General features: G+C 41.8%; 1 protein-coding gene across 1 annotated transcript in view; it reads right to left on the bottom strand.

The window, feature by feature from the left end:
- Positions 1 to 19,736, bottom strand: part of RNF10 (ring finger protein 10) — a 33,098-nt gene extending 13,362 nt beyond the window's left edge. The window contains exons 1-6 of the mRNA XM_007448193.1: positions 19,095 to 19,736; positions 10,088 to 10,287; positions 4,993 to 5,192; positions 3,743 to 3,833; positions 2,539 to 2,723; positions 2,323 to 2,459 (exon numbers count right to left, since the gene is read on the bottom strand). Coding sequence (XP_007448255.1) covers positions 2,323 to 2,459; positions 2,539 to 2,723; positions 3,743 to 3,833; positions 4,993 to 5,192; positions 10,088 to 10,287; positions 19,095 to 19,251 — 970 coding nt within the window. The 5' untranslated portion in view covers positions 19,252 to 19,736. The remainder of the gene's footprint in view (positions 1 to 2,322; positions 2,460 to 2,538; positions 2,724 to 3,742; positions 3,834 to 4,992; positions 5,193 to 10,087; positions 10,288 to 19,094) is intronic.
- Positions 19,737 to 19,957: the final 221 nt, after the last annotated feature.

The following is a 19,957-nucleotide window of genomic DNA, read 5'->3' as shown; positions in this document are numbered from 1 at the left end:
AAAAAAAAAAAAAAAAAAAAAGCTCACGCTGTGTGACTAAATAGGAACTTTCATACACAGCTTTTTTCCTAAAGTGAAAATGGACTGATTTAGCATGTTTTCCTTAAAAAATTTTAGCAATGACCTTAATATAAGGTTTGTAACTCTGACCCCATAACACAAGAAAGCTATCCTAAGAAAACCAAAGATGTAGTCAAAAAATTAATGCTCTCAGAACTCCCCGGCAGTCCAGTGGTTAGGACTCCGCACTTTCACTGCTGAGGGTCTGGGTTCAATCCCTGATTGGGGAACTAAGATCCCACAAGCAGTGAGTTGCAGCCAAAAAAACCCAAAAAACTAAAAAAATTATGTTCATTAATTATAGCATTATCTTTAGTATCAGAAAAGCTGCAACCAACTATTAAGTCCAATAAAGGAAGATAATGATATGATGGTATATTCATTAAAGAGAATTCTGCAAACATTAAAAATGCTTTTCTAAGAAGGAGGAATTCAGTGACATGGAGAAATAGCCACATTACATGGGGAAAGAAAAGATGCCAAAGAAGAAAACAATCCCAATCTCACAAAAATATACACGCATAGAAGAAAACTGTACAATTAACATTTGGGGGGTACCTCTGGGTAAAAGGATCATGGATGATTTAATTCCTTTATTTCCCTCCCCCAGATTTTGTGGACTTTAAAATGTAATACACAGATCTATCTCATTTTTACCTTCTGTATCGTGTTCGACAGCATGATATACTCTAATCAAAGTTTCTTGTGGAACATTTAGGTTATTGCCAATTTCTATTACACTGTAACAAAAATATCCTTATACATGCTCCTTGGTACAAATGACTTCTTTATGATATTTAAGTATAAATGCTGAATCAAAGGTTGTGCATATTTTAAATACTACCAAATCCACCCCCCACACACACACACACACACAAGGTTGTATCGATTTAAACTCCTACGAAGAACAAGAGTACCTAATTCCCCACCCCTGCCAAAACCCAGTACAGGCATACCTCAGAGATATGCCTGTTTGGTTCCACTGCAATAAAGTGAGCGTCACAATCAAATGGATCACAAATTTTTTGGTTTTCCAGTGCATATGAAAGTTTTGTTTACACTATTCTGTAGTCTATTAAGTGTGCAATAGCACTATGTCTAAACAATGTAGATACCTTAATTAAAAAAATACTTTATTGCTAAAAAATGCTAACCATCATCTGACAACAGCAGGGTTGCCACAAACCTCCAATCTGTTAAAAAAAAAAAAAAAAAACTCTTATCTGTGGAGCACAAAACGAGGTATGCCTGTATTTGCCTCATCATGTGCGTGCGTGTGTGCGAGTGACTATGACAGGCATTTTGATTTGCATAACTCTAGGCAAAGTTAAACCTCTGTGGATACTTGGAGTTATTCAGATATCTTGTTCCTGGAAATGCTTTGCCAGATGCTTAGCCTATTCTACTAGACTGTTCATCTAATTTATAGAACACCTGTATGTTCTGGACATTAATCTGTATTTTAAATGTGTAAATCTTCCCCTAAGTTTATTTATCACCTGTTGACTCTGAGGAGTCTTGCTGGATTTTATTCTTATAGAATCAAATTCATCAATCTTTTTCTTTTATATCATCTATGGTTTCAGCCTGGTTCAAAATTCCATCCAGGTAAAAAACCTGAGGATTTATAAAGATATTTTCCTGTATTTTCTTTTAAAAGTTTTGGATTTGGTTACATTTAATTCTTCAATCCATCAGAAATTGATTTTTATGAATGGTATGAGATAGAGATCTAATTTCATTTTATTTTTTCCATAAGAGTCAACTGTTTCAATACTGTTTATTGAAAAATCTCTTTTGCCCAGAAACTGAAATGCCACTTTTAATTCAATGCTCATTTCCATGTGGAATACAGAGAATACAACCTCTTGCACTTCCCCCACTGTAAGCACTGCCCACACTCTAGATCCGAACTGCCTGGCCACCAGTCTGTCTCTTCTATGAGACACCGAGTTCCTTGATGACAGGTGCCAAGACTGGCTGACTGTGGAATTCCCAAAACCTGGGCACAGAGCCAGACACTATTCAACAAAGCTTTATATGTACTTTAATTTTTCACTTTACAACTGAACCAAATTGAAACCAAGAGTGAAACCACTTTCTGCAAACTCCACCCCAACCTACTGGAACACTATGACTAATTTGGAAATGCTAGAAATGGCTTGCTGAAAGGCTAAATCTCTGACAGTAGAAAGATATATTCAAGGAACCTTAAAGGGTATATACCCACCATTATCTGCCCCCAAAATTAACCAAACTTACCTCCGAGATGAATAGGATGTTCTACATTCATCCATTTGGATTTGGGCAAGGCCACCAACACCCCTTTCTCCCTCTTCATCAGCTGCATTGTAATGGTATCACCAACAACATACTGATGTGATTCTGTGGCAACAACACTGTAACACGGACATTTATATGTAGCAGGGCAAGGAGTTAGCAGACTGGGATCTAATCTAGTAAATATCTCCGTCTTACCTCTTGAGATCCTTCTTATGCACAGAACTGTAACAGATGGGACATTTACTCCAGGTCTTCTCGCTCAATGAAAGATAGTGCAGGATGCATGCCCAGCAGAAGATGTGTCCACAACGGGTTATCTTGGCTGCAGTAGGTGGATATAGGCATATTGGGCAAGATGGCACTTCATGGCTACAAATGCGCTGAAACAAAATGCCACCACAAGTTAAACTACTTTCAGAAATGACTACGGATTATCAAAGTTAAAGGCTCTCCTCTTCCATCCCCATCCCTATACAACTCTAAGAACACATCTTCACAAAACTGTTCAACAGTGCAGGTATATGTACAATAGCACTTCAAGCAAATCATAAAGGAAACAGTAATAATAGTTTAATATACTAAAACAACTATACCAACAGGTATTTTGGGGGTTCTACATCAAAGGGAAAAAAATGACAGAAATAAACATATGGTCCCATTTACAAAAAAAAGATTTATATGTACGCATACAAAAAGGCACAATAAGGTTCTAGAAGTAATGTACCAGTAATTTCCAAAAGAGGAGTCAATGAGACTTCCACTTTATACTGTATGTCTCTACTTTTTTTTTAAACCAATGCATATAAAACCTAAGTTTCATAGACCTTCTATGTCATTTTCAGATGATTTTATGAATTTTCACAGTAATGGGAGTCCAGGCTTTGGGTCCATCATTTTGAAACTACATCATATAAACTAGGAGTGACAAGGGGATACCCAGAGCCCATAACAGAGAAGAGAGAACAAACACAGCAGTAGCTTGGACAGAAGTACAGCCGTGTAGCTCATTTCACCTGTCACAAGGCCAAGGCCTAATCTGATACTGATTACTACAAATGGCTACCAATGAAGCAGTGTCCATGTAATGAGTCCATCCGGGGTCAGGAGGGTAACCAGAGTTCTCATATTCCTCTGATTACTTCTTCCCAGAAGAGGTAGTAGACAGGACTGCTTTTGTCCTACACATCAGAGCCTCCAACACCCAGTCCTGCAGGCCAGAGCCAATTAGCACAAAATGAACTCCAGAAGAAACCAGGACTGATCTTTGGAAAATGTCTACACTAAGGCCAGGCAGAAAGTGGGATCAGCAGTAAACCCAGCCAAAAGCTGCTGTCACCACGGTCCCTTTCTTTAGTTCTCTCTCCCACTAACAGGTTATAAGCTTAGCTGAGCTACTCACCACTTGTTCCACAAAGTCCCAGTTGACTAAGGTATCAGGATCAGCAAAATGAACTGTGTAGTCTTGGTCTTCAGACACCACAAACTGGCAGCTAAAAATAGGGAGAGACAAGTGAAAGGCACTGTCAGAATCTACCAACAAGCCTTCAGCAGAAATTCATCATCTCTTTACTTAGAAATCAAATGCAGGCCATTAGCAGCCATGCTTTGTGAAGCACTAAACTAGGACTTCAGCCTCAGTTCCAAGTCCTGGCTCTGGAAGGAATCCAAAGACTCAGCGGGTAGGAGTCTACCATGAACTCTTGTTTCTTCTGCTTCCAGGCCCAGCCAAGCTGCCTGCAGGCCCTCCTCTGAACTAAAATTAAGCGAGACTGTGGCTCCATCAACCAGAAGGGAAGCCAGATCTCCTCCCTCACCCCCAGAAACCACTAGTCTTCAAGGCAGTAGAAAAAACTGTCCCCACTCAATCTTTTGAGTACTAGTTTTTTGGTTATTTTGGCCAAGCCACACGGCTTAGGGGATTCTCAGTTCCCTGACCAGGGATCGAACCCAGGCCACAGCAGTGAAAGCCTGGAATCCTAACCACTAGGCCACCAGGGAACTCCCACCAGTTTATATAAAGTACTGAATGGTTACTTCAGTCTAGATCCAAGGTCAAACCTTAAATTATAACTAATGCCACACAAAAGGAAACAAAAGAGAATCAGTATTTGAGCAAATGTATGCCAAGCACTCCAACTTGGCACTCAATTCTCCCTTAAGTAATTTCTCCTCCTTTACAGAGGAGAAGCTGAATCTCAAAGTGGTTAGGTAAGTTACCCAAGGTCAAAGACCAAAACAAGATTCAAATCTGGATTCAATTCCAAAGCAAACACTTTTACTACCTCATCATGATACTAAAGCATTATTTAATTTTAGCATTTATTTATTTAAGCTAAATAAATAAATTTATTATCTTCTTTTGAGCACCAAGAACATCCACTTGAAACACATCTGTTTTTTCAAAGCGAGGTGAGAGACAGAGACAGAGAGAGACAGAGACAGAGACAGAGAGACAGAGAGACAGAGAGAGAGAGAGAGAGAGAGAGAGAGAGAGAGAGAGGGAGGGAGAGAGAGAGGGAGGGAGAGAGAGACGAGACAGAATCAACTCTGTTTCCGCCTCTCTCCCACAGTAGTTTAAAAGAAGCCTCTTTGCACCACAAATGCCCAAAGGCTCAACTTCACTTCCCTCTTAAGAGTAGCCATACTCACTTGGCTTGTAAAAACAATTCCTTGTTAAAAGGCTTATGCCCCCATTTGTTCCTTTTTCCCCAGCTGCCATGTCCACTGCCTTCAAAATGACCTGCCTGGCCACGGGGTTCAAAAGTGAAATTCAACAAGTGATTCAGGTTGATCTTCTTCGGACCAGAGAACTGGGCAGGGCTAAACTCTGCCCGCTGAGCCTCTGCTACCTAGAGAGAATGAGAATAAATCAGAGGATTTTAGATTAGGATGACACTTGCTAAATGACAGCAGAAACCTGCACAACCCCTCCTTCTACATGGCTTAAAATATTAACTAAATAAAACACAGGCTTATATTTAGTAAACAATTTTCCTAGGATGGGGTAATGCAAAAGTCTACCTAAGATCTAGATGGGAGTGGAAAAGAGAAAACATACAATTACTTATAAACTATTTAGTCTGCCCTAAGTGGCAATTAACCATTAAATGACAAAACCCAGCATGTACTCCTCTAGCTATCTTGAAGCACAAAGATTTACTTACTGGATTAATGTTTCCACAGTCCCATAAGACTCCTACACCTTCATTCTTGCTCTCTGGTTTGTTTCTGGTCAAAATGAATCTGTGGAACTATACTCTGGAGGCGGCCTGCAGGCAGCTATTAACTGCCATAGGCTTCAGGATCCTGCCAGAGACCTCCTGTCTAAGACACACACTGCTATTCATTGTTAATTAAAAGTGACAGAATTAGAACATGTAGACAAACTAGCTCTGTGTCCAGAAATAAATCCAATCAGCACATTCAGAAACAGCTTAGAAAGTGACAAGAAACCATGTATGAGAAATACCACCGCACAGAGATGGAAGATTTATTGTGTTGGAGCTTTTGTGGTCCTCCTAACGTTCCCAAACTGAAATGGTACAGGTACCTGCTATAAGTCAGCTAGTCCATTTTGTAATCCCACTTTCCCATTTAATGTCATAGGCACTTGGCCCTGTCACTAAATACTAGTAAACAGTCATTTTTTTTTGGTAAACCAGTTTTATTTTTTTTTTAAGATTTTTTTTGATGTGGACCATTTTTTTTTAAGTCTTTATTGAATTTATTACAATATTCCTTCTTTTTTATGTTTTGGTTCTTTGGCTGTGAGGCATGTGGGATCTTAGCTCCCCAACCAGGGATCGAACTGCACCTCCTGCAATGGAAGGCAAAGTCTTGAACGACTGGACCACCAGGGAAGTCCCTAAAGAGTCACTTTAAATAGCTATATACCATTATATTACGATAGGTATACTATAATGCCTTAGTGTAGGACAGATTGTTCATGGCTTTTCCAGCATTAACAAAATAATGCTATGATAAACACTGCTGACAGACCTTTGCGCACAAACATTTGAGCACCTACAATTATTTCTTTTGAATGTAGAGTAGGAATTACTGAGTCAAAGGAAATGCAAATTTAAGGCTTTTGCTGCTTGTTAGTAAAGTCAAATTTACAGTTTAATAAGCAGCACTAGCACATACGTGATAAAGAAATCTAAAGAGTACAAAAAAGCGGACTTCCCGGGCGGTCATGTGGTTGAGGCTCCGCGCTTCCACTGCAGGGGGCGCGGGTTCAAACCCTGGTCGATCGGGGGAACTGGGATCCCGCATGCCTCGCGGTGAGGGCAAAAAGAGTACAAAAAGGGATACAGCCAAAGATACCTTCTATTCCAGAGGCAACCAATATACCCTCTGAGATATTCTATGAATACGGAATCAGAGTATATGAACTTTATGATTAAATACAGTGGCATATCACACAGTTAGGCAATCTCCTTTTATCTTAACAGATCTTGGGAGACAACACCTCCCCCTCACTGTTTATGTAACTCACCAGAGGAAGCCCAAGACTTCCAGGTCATCCCTTATCTCTCACCCCCTAGATTCTCATCTCCATACGGCTCTGCCTCCCCTAATCAGTCTTCCACTCTAATGCCCCAAACTCAGATAAGAGCTCGTGTTCACTCAACAAAATCTCCCACATTCTCAACCTTCTACCTTCATCTTTTTACCACTAACGGCCCACTGTCTCTAATACTGCCCATCATAATTCCTGATTACACTTCCAACACGTTCACCTCTCAGTTCCTTGACTTCCTCTCCTCCAATCAGCTTGCCCTCCACTCTACCTCTGCCACCCACTCCCATGGGCATACCATCTAGAGCTGTGCTGTCATAACAAAGCAGCCACTACTATCCAAATATGATGGCTACTGAGCACTTGAAATGTGGCCAGTACCACATCATGAAATAGCATTTTAGCTATATTGGATTAAATATATTAACATTAATTTCATCGTTTTTACTTATTTACTGTGGCAACTAGAAAACTTTAAGTTACATATTTGGCTTGCCATTTCTATCTTAGCATTTCTACTGGATGGCACTGCTCTACAGTCTAGACCACAGTGGTAATAACTGCACCTCTTCCACCATCTTAATTTTGAGCACCTACCAGCAACTCACTCCTTTCTCATCTTGTTTCCGTGAGTTCTGATTCTAACAACTTTTCACCTCCACTGGGATCTCCAAACCAGTGATCCAACACCCTCCCCCCAAATTTTTTCCTTATTTGGCTCTGATCCTATTCCATTGCCCTCTTCTCTTTGTCAGCTGTACTCACGGGGCAAAACTTTCCCAATTAATCCACACCGGCATCAGAGCAAGTAAACATGGCTAAAGAACACAACCACACCATACCAACCAGCCTCACTAAAGTAGACCTTTCTGCGGCCCAGCGGTCATACTGCAATCCTATTACGTTTCTGTGCTCCACGGATTCCCCCAGCCACCCAGACAAATCCTCCAGTCCTCTGGTTTCCAAACCTCCTCTCTTGGCTCACCTTTTACACTTCACTGAGACAGTAAGAACAATCAGAAAAGATCTCCAACGTGCTCCTAGTCTGCCTTCCTCTTGTTACTGTGGATGAACTGGCGAAGCTAAGCCAACTCCTCCACCTGTGCACTAGACCCCAACTCCTCAGGAACTCAAGGACACTTCTAGTAATTCTCTTTCTCTCCTCTGCATCACGTTTTCCCTCTTACCAGAACAATCCCATTAGCAGAAATATGCTGCATTTCTCTAAGCTTAAAATCTCTCTTGACCTCACATTCCCCTCAAGCTACTGCCTCACCTCTCTTGTCCCCTGTAAGAGCAAAACCACTAGAAAGTAACTATCTAAACTTGCTGTTTCTTCTTCCTATCCTCTCTAAAGCTATGCCGATCAGGTTTTTGTCCTTACAACTCCACCAAAGCAGCGCAAGGCCAAAAACCTAAACTACCTTCCCATTTCCAAATCTAATGGTCAAAACCTTCCATCTGAATTTTCTTACCCAGCCTAACAGCAGCACAGGACAAAACAAGCCATTTCTCCAAATGGCTTTCAGTTCTCTTCCACCCTCTTTGCTGGTTCCTTATCATCCTGACTCCAGGTTCAGTCCTTGAATCTATTCCCTTTTTGCAACGCTCACTCCTTAATGATCCCACTTAGTTCCATAGTTGCAAATACCAAGTGTACATGGACAGCTCTCGAGCCAGGGTCTCCTCCTTGAACTCGACTCAGTTAACAGCCTATCTATACTCAGAGATCCAACAGGCACCTCAAGGCAAATATAACACTTCCAAATGACAATTCTTAATCTAATCTAAACATCCCCCTTCCCTCCCCATCCCCAAACCCTGTACTCCTCTTGAACTTGCCCCCATTTCAGCAAACGGTACCTGAACTGGGCCCCTACCAAAAACACTAGTCATTTATTTCTCTGCTCAAACCCCACATCTAATCTATTTAAAAATCCTGCTGGCTCTACCTGCAACTATCTCCCCAAATATGATCCCCTCTCATCACTATAATTCTGTTTCAATCACTCTCACCAGGAATATCTTAATAAGCTCCTAACTAGTCTCCCTGCTTCCACTCTCCCCTTTACAATTCCAAGTCAGATTACCTTACTTCTCTTCTTAAGCCCCCCAATAGCTTCCCATCTCTCTGAACAAAAGCCAAAGTCCTTTAAGGGCCCATGTGATCTGATCCCTCTGTCTTACTCTTTGGCTTCATTTCCTGCTTCTCCACCCATGGTAGCCTATTTGCTTTACCTCAAACACACGAAAAACATTACCATCTCTGGTCCCTTGTACTTGTAAATTCACTCTTGCTAACACATCCTTCCTCAAATTCTACTGTGTGCTCCCTTGCTTCATTCAGGACTCAGAGAGTCCTCAGAGCTTTCCTTAGCCACCTCCTAAAACTACTCTTTGTTACTCTCTATTCCTTTACCGCTCTCAGTCTACTTTTTTTTTAATTTAATAATTGTATTTATTACATAACGATTTGTTTATCGTCTCCCCAAACTAGATTATAAGCTCCACCCAATGTTGTATTCCAAACTCTAAATGATATTTAGTGCATAGTAGGTGAGGAATAAATTTCTGGTGAGTGAATGAATTCTTCCATTAGTGCATCCATTAAATCTTGTTGTATACTGGTTACATAGTATGCAACATTCAAACAGGATAATATATTTAACCAATAATGTATTTAACTTTGATAGCATTTAGTTTGTTTCCTAAATTGTGCAACTACAAACAATGTTGCAATGACCTCCCTTGTACATGAGTCTTTATGCACTTACAGAAAGATATCTAAGAAACTCCTAAAATCAGAGTACCTGGGACTAAGAATATATAGCATTTTACATTTTTCTAGATACTATTGGGCAAATTAATGTCATTAATTAATGCCATTTTATTACCTAAATATTCCAAAGTGTACCTATAAATCAAGAGTGATAATAAAAGGATGACACAAAATTTTTTTAAAGGATGATACAAATTAAGGTACCCGAAATTTGCTATAATTTCTCACAATCCATAATTACAATGTCTTCCAAGAAAATGTTCATAACCTTCAAGGGAAGAAAGGAGGCAAAGTTCCAAACCTAGTTAATCCTCAACTACTCAAGTAATTCAGAAAGGGGGGGAACCTCTTGCTCCCACCCCTTCCCAACCACTAATAAACTGGGGATAGGGGGATCAGACCTCATGCTTATGTTCTAGAAAGGACATTCTAAAATTCCATACCTCATCTCGTCTTCCACCATTAAAAGAAGAGCTAAAGAGTTTGTTGCTGCTGCCGCCGCCCCTTTGAGGAGGCATCTTATTAAAAGTTTTGCTTTTCTGTGAATTGGAGCGACGGGACTGGTTGATAAAATTTTCATTTTTGGGGTAGGAAGGTTCACGTTTGCGATTATAACGCTTGGATCCACTTGAGTTCTTTCCATCTGAAAGCAAGAAATGTGAAAAAATTAGTTAAGAGACAATACATATACTTGGCGAATTGCTCTCCACCTCCCAACAAAATTGTGTTTAAACAAAGGTAAGTGGGCCCTTCCATGACCTCCAAGAAATCTGGGTTGGGCCAGAGCATCAGTGTTTTCCGCACGACATTACACAGTAAGGTGAAAAAAAAAAATTTTTTTGGAATGAAGCCTAAAGGGTCCCTCCCTCAGGAGGGACACAATATAGATCAAACCACATAGACTCTCAGTTCACAATGTCTTTCTTTATAACAGAGCTTAATCACTGCTCTTGTATTGATAAAAGTCCATTCAGACAGAGTGACAGAAAAAGAACAGCATATCTATATTAAGGAAAAGTACTTTATCTGGAGGCAGGACAGAAGGCATTCTTCTTAAATTACTACAACACAGCTAGACCCTATACCGCAATGGTGTGGCCTAGGTCTTAGCGGATACACAGAAGGCACAAAAGCAAAACAATATTTACATACGTTTTAGAGGTCAAACTGAGAAGCTATTAAATTGACAAAACAAAAGAAGTTGGACTCTAAGAGTATATCAGCGTGAAGTTATACCCTTTTAAAAACTGTTTCTTGCTTTTTTTCTCCAATTACAAGAACATAAGTTCAATTTTGGAAACCAGAAGAATAAATTCGCCAGTGCCCATGGAATACCAACCTATGAAGTGTTTAATTTCCTTTTATTCTCCATTTTATACACTCATCACACATCTTCCACAGAATGACAGGCATATAACATTTATTGTCTTCCACCTATTACTTCATGAGCATTTGCATGCACCCCTAGGCTTCAAAAACATGATTAATGGCCACACTGTTGTCTACCATATGCTTACGGCGTAACATAACCAATTTGTTGTACATTTAGGTGGCTTCTGACTTTTTATTTAATATAATAGTATTGGGAGCCTCTTTATACAGAGGCCTGTGTGTATAATTATGTCAAGTTCTCAAAGTAGAATTAGCAGATTAAGTATGATCATAAAGCCTTTCACACATCCTCAAGTTGCTTTCCAGAACCATACCAATTTATTTATATTCTAACAGTATAAGACAGAACATCTAGTTTACTACATTCTTTATAATACTGAGTTGAATAAACTGTTAAATTGAAGGGTCAAAATAATTTGTTTCAAATTTGAATTTCTCTGATGACTAGCAACAAACATTTTTTCAGTCTGTTAACCATTTGCATTTTGTGTAAAGAGCTCGTTTGTATTCTTTGCCCCACTTTTTCTACTGCGGAGCTGAACTGCATAGATTATTTTGTCCAAATTGAACAAAGAACCCTGACCAGACACTTTTTTTTTTTTTTTTTTTTTTTTTTTTGCGGTACGCGGGCCTCTCACTGCTGTGGCCTCTCCCATTGTGGAGCACAGGCTCCAGATGCGCAGGCTCAGCGGCCATGGCTCACGGGCCCAGCCGCTCCGCGGCATGTGGGATCTTCCTGAACCGGGGCACGAACCCGCGTCCCCTGCATCGGCAGGCGGACTCTCAACCACTAGGGCCACCAGGGAAGCCCCCAGACACATTTAACATGTGCCAAAGTTTACCAGCTTTCAAAAAAAAAAGCAGGGGAGAGGAGGCAAATAAAACCTATCTGAGAACCTGAGACCCATACCAAGTAAATAACGGTGAAAGGTACCCAAATTAGTCTTTGGACAAAAAAAGACTAATTTTTCTTGTCCCTTCACTCACTCCATCTTGCCTTATTTCAACACAGAAATCTGACCAAATCAAGTCTGTACCCTACTTTAATGGCTTTAAAAGCAAAAACAGAGAAAACAGAAGTTGGGGGGACTTTTAATGAAGAAATCCATTAGGCTTACCCTCAAACTTTAAAGGGGTGGTAGTTTATAAAGTCAAGAAGACTCCAGGGCTTCCCTAGTGGCGCATTGGTTGGGAGTCCGCCTGCTGATGCAGGGGGACATGGGTTCGTGCCCCAGTCCGGGAAGATCCCACATGCCGTAGAGCAGCTGGGCCCATGAGCCATGGCCGGTGAGCCTGCGCGTCCGGAGCCTGTGCTCCGCAATGGGAGAGGCCCCAACTGTGAGAGGCCCGCGTACCACCAAAAAAAAAAAGACTCCAGCATGAGCCTCAGAAACTACAACCCTCCCACCTGCCAAAATACAGCTTAATCCTATTTATGTTAAAAAATATATAATTAATAGAAACATGTCTGGAAAGGCAACAGAGCAGGCTGTTAATGACATTTACCTTTGGGAAATGAAGCTATTCACGTTGGCCTAAAACAGTGGTTCTCAATCCTACAGTTTGTAGGAATCACCCAGATGAGCTTTTAAGGGATTCTTGTGCTCAGTCCTCACCCTCTAAAATTCTGACCTAAGGGCTTCCCTGGTGGCGCAGTGGTTGTGCCCCGGTCCAGGAAGATCCCACATGCCGCGGAGCCATGGCCGCTGGGCCTGCGCGTCTGGAGCCTGTGCTCCGCAACGGGAGAGGCCACAACAGTGAGAGGCCCGCGTATCGGAAAAAAAAAAAAAAAGTTAAAATTCTGACCTAAGTAAACAGAATTACTGTTCTGTATACTAATAATTTGGATAATCAAAAAACTGTAAGTACCTACAATAAATTATTTCTAGACAAGGTGACCAGCTTCTTTTACAGCAAACAAAAATAAATTCAAGGTGAAGCATATCCTCAGGGAAAAGGAAATGTCAGCTGATAAACCAGAGTCCAGATTTTCGAAGCAACCACTTCACACTCAGTTTGCCAGCAACATGGCATAAATGAGAGGTATGCCATCCTCTCCAAACCTCACCAGTCATGTGAGATGGCAGCACTGTAAACAGAACAGATGGTCAAAGAAACACCGCCAGGCTAGGCTTCACTCCTACCAGTCATCTTTCAAATCCCAGTTAGGGAAAGTGACCAGAGCTTAAAAGTTAGAATTTAAGAACTAGACTTTTACCTATTACTTCAGTTCGCAACAGTTACTGTCAGACACAGCATCAGTGGTAACAATTAGAAAATGAAGCTTCAGATCTCAAATTCTGCCTTGCTCTCATCCCATGGAATTAGTTTGTAGTAAGATTTCAAATTAACAGAAAATTCAGAGGGATACAGAACCCCAGCTAACTTTACCATGAAAAGAAATGAGGTTTTATGAAGAGGATAGGCATATGCAGAAAACATATGCTCCCCAAACCTTATCATCTAAGACTACTTCAGATGACCCTGCATTTGACCCTGTTGTTTTCAAGACCTAATAGATTCAGACTGCACAGATTTAGGTAAAGCCAGATTCTACACTTCAAGGGCTCAAGAATGTAACCTGGCACTCAGGAGGAGGAAGGCTGTGTTCATTTCTTCACTTATTACCACACTGGCAAGGAAATGGTTTCATAATGCTTACAGAACTGCTGAGAGTGAACTGCTCACTTCTAAAACATTACAACAACTGACCACATAAGGATTCAGGATTTTAGTTGCTAAAATCCACTCCCTCATCTTGTCTTTCACTTACCTACAGGCATGAAGTCAGACATCTACAGTGAGAGGCTGGCTCTTATCTCTAGACCCAGGCAGCTAAAGATTGAAGGTACAGTTAGGCCTGGGACCCAGAGATAAAACTCAGGAGTGCTATTTCTGAGGCAACTTGCCAGAATATACATGTGAATAAGTTGGGGGTTGAATCTGTCCTCCTTCTCTAATAGGAGATATCAATGAGGTGAACTGCTTTAGATTTTGGAAAACAGACAAAAAAGTCAAACTAAGTTCCTAGGACACACATATTCTCTGTTCAAAGTTTTAAATTTCAAAGTGGTTGTTTACAATCCTGGCTGCACAAGAGAATCATTTGCAGCGACTTTTAAAACTATGGATGTCAGGGCCCAAACCAGACCTAAAGAATCAGAAAGAATTGCTAGGGAGGAGCCCCACACATCCTTATTTTAAAAAAAAAAAAAGTCCTTAGGAGATTCTAATGCACACCCAGAGCTGAGAACTGCCAAAAACTATCAAGACACATTCCAAAATGGACCATTAGTTAAATGGCTCAAATCCAGAACACAGGAGACTTGAAAACTTAATCCACTGTGTCTCAGCTGTCCCACATTTCCCTAAGAGAAAGGTCTCCACCAAGTAACAGTAAGCATATTTCAGTCTCTTCCCCCAATTACCAAATAACAGGCCATAAATTTTTCAGTTAAAAAATTTGGCATCATCAACATTTCTAGCTGTAGTTGTAACAGGTGGGACAGTCTAGAGATCAGAATACCAGCCAGGAAGTTTCTGCTGCTGATTCATGCCATGTCACAAGCAAGTTGCTTACCCATCGTCCAAAGCGGTTGAAAAGCACCTCTGGATGGGCAACATATGGCCTTACTACAGAATCAACTGATAACTGAGTCCAGCTGAAATTATTAATTCTGAATGAAAGGAAGAGAGAGGGGGGTATCAGGAATGACACATGTGCCAATAAGTTACTTGCTTGTTAAGTGAATTTATATAAAGTGTATTTAGTAATATTGCCTGGGACTTCTTAGGAATTTACTTGGACAATTACTCTAACTCCTGGTTTTCTTGTCAGTAAAATAGGGCTAATCCTCTCCCCTCCCTCCTCAGAGAGTCATGAGGACTAAGAGAAAACTTCTGTAAAATGCCTACCATGGTGGCTGGCACATAGTTGCTGTTATTTGAAAGCCTATTATTAATAAATCTAAAATTCCTATCAAGAGCACCTATTAGACTTTCAAAAAGCCATAGAAACCAAGGACTCAAGCCAACCAGCCTGGAAATTCTTTTAACTTCCCTAAATGGTGTTTATTGAAGGCTTTAAGTCACCTCAATTTTCAAAGCCATCAAAACCTCCAAGTCGATTTACAGCTCAGAGGCTTTCTTCAGAGCAGATTACCCTAGTAACCTGGCTTCTGGTACCGGAATATAAGAGGAAGAGTGTCAGGACAGTGCTGCATACCACCAACCTCAAAATAACTGCTTCATAATACCTGACCTTCCTTTAACCTCCATGGCAGTACCATCCCCCACCCAGAAGGATGGGGCAAGAGACTGGTTCCAGGTCAGGGTCCATTGTTTGCCCCAAAACAGCCAGGTCTCTCTCTTGCCTCTTTTTACTTTCTTTGCTCTTTTTTTTTTTATATCAGTTTACTGTTTGTTTTTTTAAATATTTATTTTTATTTATTTATTGGCTGTGTTGGATCTGTTGCTGTGCACAGGCTTTCTCTAGTTGCAGTGGCTTCTCTTGTTGTGCCGCACGGGCTCTAGGCGCGTGGGCTTCAGCAGTTGCAGCATGTGGGCTCAGTAGTTGTAGCTCGCAGGCTCTAGAACGCAGGCTCAGGAGCTGTGGCACACGGGCTTAGCTGCTCTGTGGCATGTGGGATCTTCCCGGACCAGGGATGGAACCCGTGTCCCCTGCACTGGCAGGCAGATTCTTAACCACTGTGCCACCATGGAAGTCCCTCTTTGCTCTTTCTAAACAACTTTCCCCAAACTCTAAACCACCTCTCTCTTCTGGGCTACATTCCTGGGATATCTACTGTTGAACGTTCTTAGAACTACATCTTAGCCCTACTGGAACAAAACTGTAGGAATAGATCCAAGAAAAGGAGTATTATGCAAATGTCTGAAGCAATTAGCCAAGGCAAAGAAACAGTGGTATGCCAACCTGGCCAGAAAGATCAAGTAAATCCTTTTAGCCAAATGTACTTATTTCCTGTGTGCATGAAGGGCAAACCTAAGCCAGTCGCAGGAACAAAGACTCAAGTATATTTATCATGTAACTAGAAAGCAAATGACCATTTATTACACACATGGTTTAGAGAATTAGAAACCAAAGGTTTTTTTCTCATGTGAGGTAGGAAAAGGAGAGTGGAAAAGGGAATTAAATATTTAAAAACTGAAAAACTCTTGTTCTTGTTACTTTAACAACAGAAAGACAAGTTGTAAGTCATGTCTTTTCACCTCACCTTTCCTGTTCTTCCTTCAACTCAGTACCATGAAACTCAAGAGGTCCCTTCAACAATTTCCAGCTGAATCAAGTACATTAAGTGTTGAGTCAGCTTCTGAAATCCTACAGAAATCTTTTTACGGAATTATGCAAAATTTCAATCTACTCTTTTGTTACAGCAGCCATCTAGAAGTAGAAGTCACTGTGTAAGAGGTCCTGAACAATATCTGCTATGGTAGCATTAGTCTTAGTTGTAATGTTCTTAAGGCAGTATATGCTACCTTTCAGCTCAACCTTAGCCAATATCTAGTTTCCTAAACCATTTTTAATCTCTATTTACTGTCTTTGAATTTGTTCCTAAATGCAAACAGGTGATTATGGTTGATGACGAACTCTATTTAGCTACAGGCCTATCCTTCCTTTTTGCTAAGGGAATATACATAGCAGTAGCCAGAAAAGTAGGCAATAGCAATGGCTAACATATTCAAGCTCTCTTACAAACACATTAAACAAAAACTAATGCTACCAGAGGGCACACCTGTGTATTTCATAAAGCCCAGCAAAAGTCCTTTCTGTGAGTTTTTACTTCCTTCCTCAGAAGCTTTCAATTGATAAGGTGAATAGTGTTTTTAGAAGTATTTTATGGAGTTTTTTTTTGCGGGGGAGGGGAACTTCCCTGGCAGTCCAGTGGTTAAGATTCCATGCTGCCACTGCAGAGGGCACGGGTTCCATCCCTGGTTGGGGAACTAAGGAACCCACATGCCCCATGGCAGCAGCGGCCAAAAAAAAAGAGTATTTTATGGGTTTCTTTTTTTCTTTTCTTTTTTTTTTTTTTGCCATGCCACATGGCATGCGGGATCTTAGTTCCCCAACCACGGATGGAACCTGTGCCCCCTGCAGTGGAAGCGTGGAGTCTTAACCACTGGACCATCAGGGAAGTCCCTTTATGTAGTTGCTTAAAAAAAATTCACTTCAGTCAGAATGAACCCAGCAATTAATACTTACTCTATACAAGTCTGATTGAAATGTTAACACTGACAAATATTTGCTTTGGTCAAACCACAATAGAATTCTGTATCATCCTGTTGGGTAATGAGAGTTAGTTCCACTAATCAACATATTCAAAGTCAGGACAATACAAGTAAAATGTCTTACATACCTCAGTTTTGTTGCTGTATTATTTTGTTTGAGTTGGGGCAAACTTTCACCTACTGCTTCACTGAATAATAAATCAACTTAAGGCATTCACTGCAACTGACTCATGACTGTAAGTTAGTGGCTTAAACAGGAGCCCCAGAAAAATTAGTTGAGAATTAAGATAGCTGGAGAACCAGAATCTTTAACATCTAGGAATAGAATGCAAAAGTTATTTATCAGCTATACTGAAAAATATGCAGACTGTTCTAAACTAGTTCCAACACTGGCCAAGAGGACTGGCAAACCTCTATCTCTAGGGGAGATCTCCGATAAACCTACACATGTGCAAAACCCCAAAATTAGTCTACATAATACTGCCTGACGTGGCCTGAGAGTCTACACTTATCCCTGCTTAGATATTTAAAGCATTCATTCTTATCAAGACAACTGGTCTCCACCTGGGTTCCAAAAGCAAGCTCTGGAAGACCTTGACGTACCCGGTAAACAAGTTTGCTATATGGAGCAGAAAAACTCTGAACTCAACTCAGCCTTACAGTTGTTTTTCTGGTTTTTAAGTCAGCCTTGCAGTTTTCTTAATCTTGGAAGTTTTAAACAACTGGAGCTCCACATTTGGGGACTCCAAATGTTCCCCTCTCTGCCACATATCCCCACTATTCCCACTGAAAACGTTTCCTATTACTGCTAATTTAACCAAAATACAAAAGAGCAGAGCTTTGAAGTAAGATGAAGACATTCAACTCCAGACCTCCTGGCTTCTCACCTTTTTCCTTCTTTAGATGTGAACAATTCCACCCTGCTGGACAGGTGACTGGAGTATTGAAAAAAGAGGTAAAAGCCTAGCCCAGTACCTGGCACATGGTAAGCCCTCAATAAATGGTAGCTATTATCATCATGATGGTCATATTTAATATTGAGAGGCATGACTACAGAAATGACAAAATCTTCCCCATAAGATGACACCATCCTAGTCTAACAAGGAAATAGACATGTTGTGCATTTGGTGCATAACAGGTGTCAGGTACTCTCCTAAGCATTAGTTCATTTGTTTCATAAGTTAATTTATTTTCTCCATCTTTACAGGTAAGGAAACTGAGACACTCACTCAAGGTCTGGCAAACCTAAAAAGACTGAATCCAGAGACTGTTCTCTTAACCCCTACTCCACACTAAACAAAGCCATTCAAAGATGAGTCCTCTTCATCTGGCAAGATCTGGGACCAGGTTATTCAACATGAGATTTGAGTTTAACAAATCTCTGGGCCCCACCCTACCGTTTAAACTTGAACACTACCCAATTCTAATTCAACATTAAGAGTAAATGAACTTAGTGGTTTTAAAAGCGTACGCTGGTGCGTCAGACAAACCAGGTCTTCAGGCCTGCTACACATACTAGCTGGTGACCTCACCTTTTCTGAGCCTCAATTTCCTCATCCGCAAAATGGGGATAAGAATAGCATCTACTTCACCGAGCTATTTCGAGCTTTACTGCAAGGATGTACTAAAACCACGCTGTACAGTTCTCATTAAGTGTTAACTAGAAGTAATGGGAGCCATGGAAAAGAGAAAGATATGAATAGTAGAAAGCGGAGCTTGTCCCTGGGTGACCCAGCTGGCACACGAGCGAGGATCCTCCCCACCATTAGGAGCAGTCGCCCCCTGCCCACCGCCACAGGAGCCCGCCCTTACCGCTCTTGGGTTTAGACTCGCCGGCCGGCCCTGCAGAGGCGGAGCGGGGCGGCTGTTGCCCTTTGCTGCTGCCCGAAGAGGCGGAGGAGCTGCTGGAGCCGCTGTTCTTGTCCATGTCGGAGGTGGTGGCGGCGGCGCTGGGGGAGCTCTGCGGCATCAAAGGGGGCCTTGGCGGCGGCGGCGGCAGTCGGAGCGGAGCGGGCGCGGCGGAGACCCAGGCTCATGGCGTTCGGGGCCGGCGGGGGTCGGCGGCGGCAGCGGTTCTCGGCCTTCATGGCGACATTTTTCCCTGTTTCCTTCCTCGGCTTCTCAAACTGGAAGGAGAAGCGGCGGGCGGGGCTCTTGACCCCGGCGGCGGCGGTGACCGAGAAAGAGGAGGAGGCCGGGGCTCGGAGGTCCGGGCCGGGCCTGGCGGGGCGGAGGCTGCGGGGAAAGGGGAGGCAAGGGAGGATGCGCGAGCCCCGCCGGCCGGCCGGACACGCTCTCCCGCCGCGGGGCAGGGGAGAGGGCTTGCTGTCTTGGTGTCGGGGACAAGTGTCTCCGACACAGAAACCGACACTCGCCTCTGGGCCGAGGCCGAGCTGCTCCGGGAATGGCGACGAGTCGCCAAACAGCATCTCGAAGAACCCGGATGAACTATATATAGTGGAGATGTGAGCGTGAAGCACGCTGGGAAATGTAGTTTTCTGCCTACATCCGGGTCCAATGGGTTTTGTTTGTTTGTTTGTTTTCCTTTTTTTTCCTCCTCAATGTGTGAGAGATCTTACAGGATGATGGGACTTGCAGTACAGGTTTTGGTCTTAGTACACTAATAATAATATATACCACTCATAATGCATCCAAACGTTGGAATACCTGTGGAA

Source organism: Lipotes vexillifer, unplaced genomic scaffold (genome assembly GCF_000442215.2).
Source record: "Lipotes vexillifer unplaced genomic scaffold, Lipotes_vexillifer_v1.1 scaffold236, whole genome shotgun sequence".
In the NCBI taxonomy this organism is placed as follows: Eukaryota; Metazoa; Chordata; class Mammalia; order Artiodactyla; family Lipotidae; genus Lipotes; species Lipotes vexillifer.
This window is presented reverse-complemented; position numbering and strand designations above follow the sequence as displayed.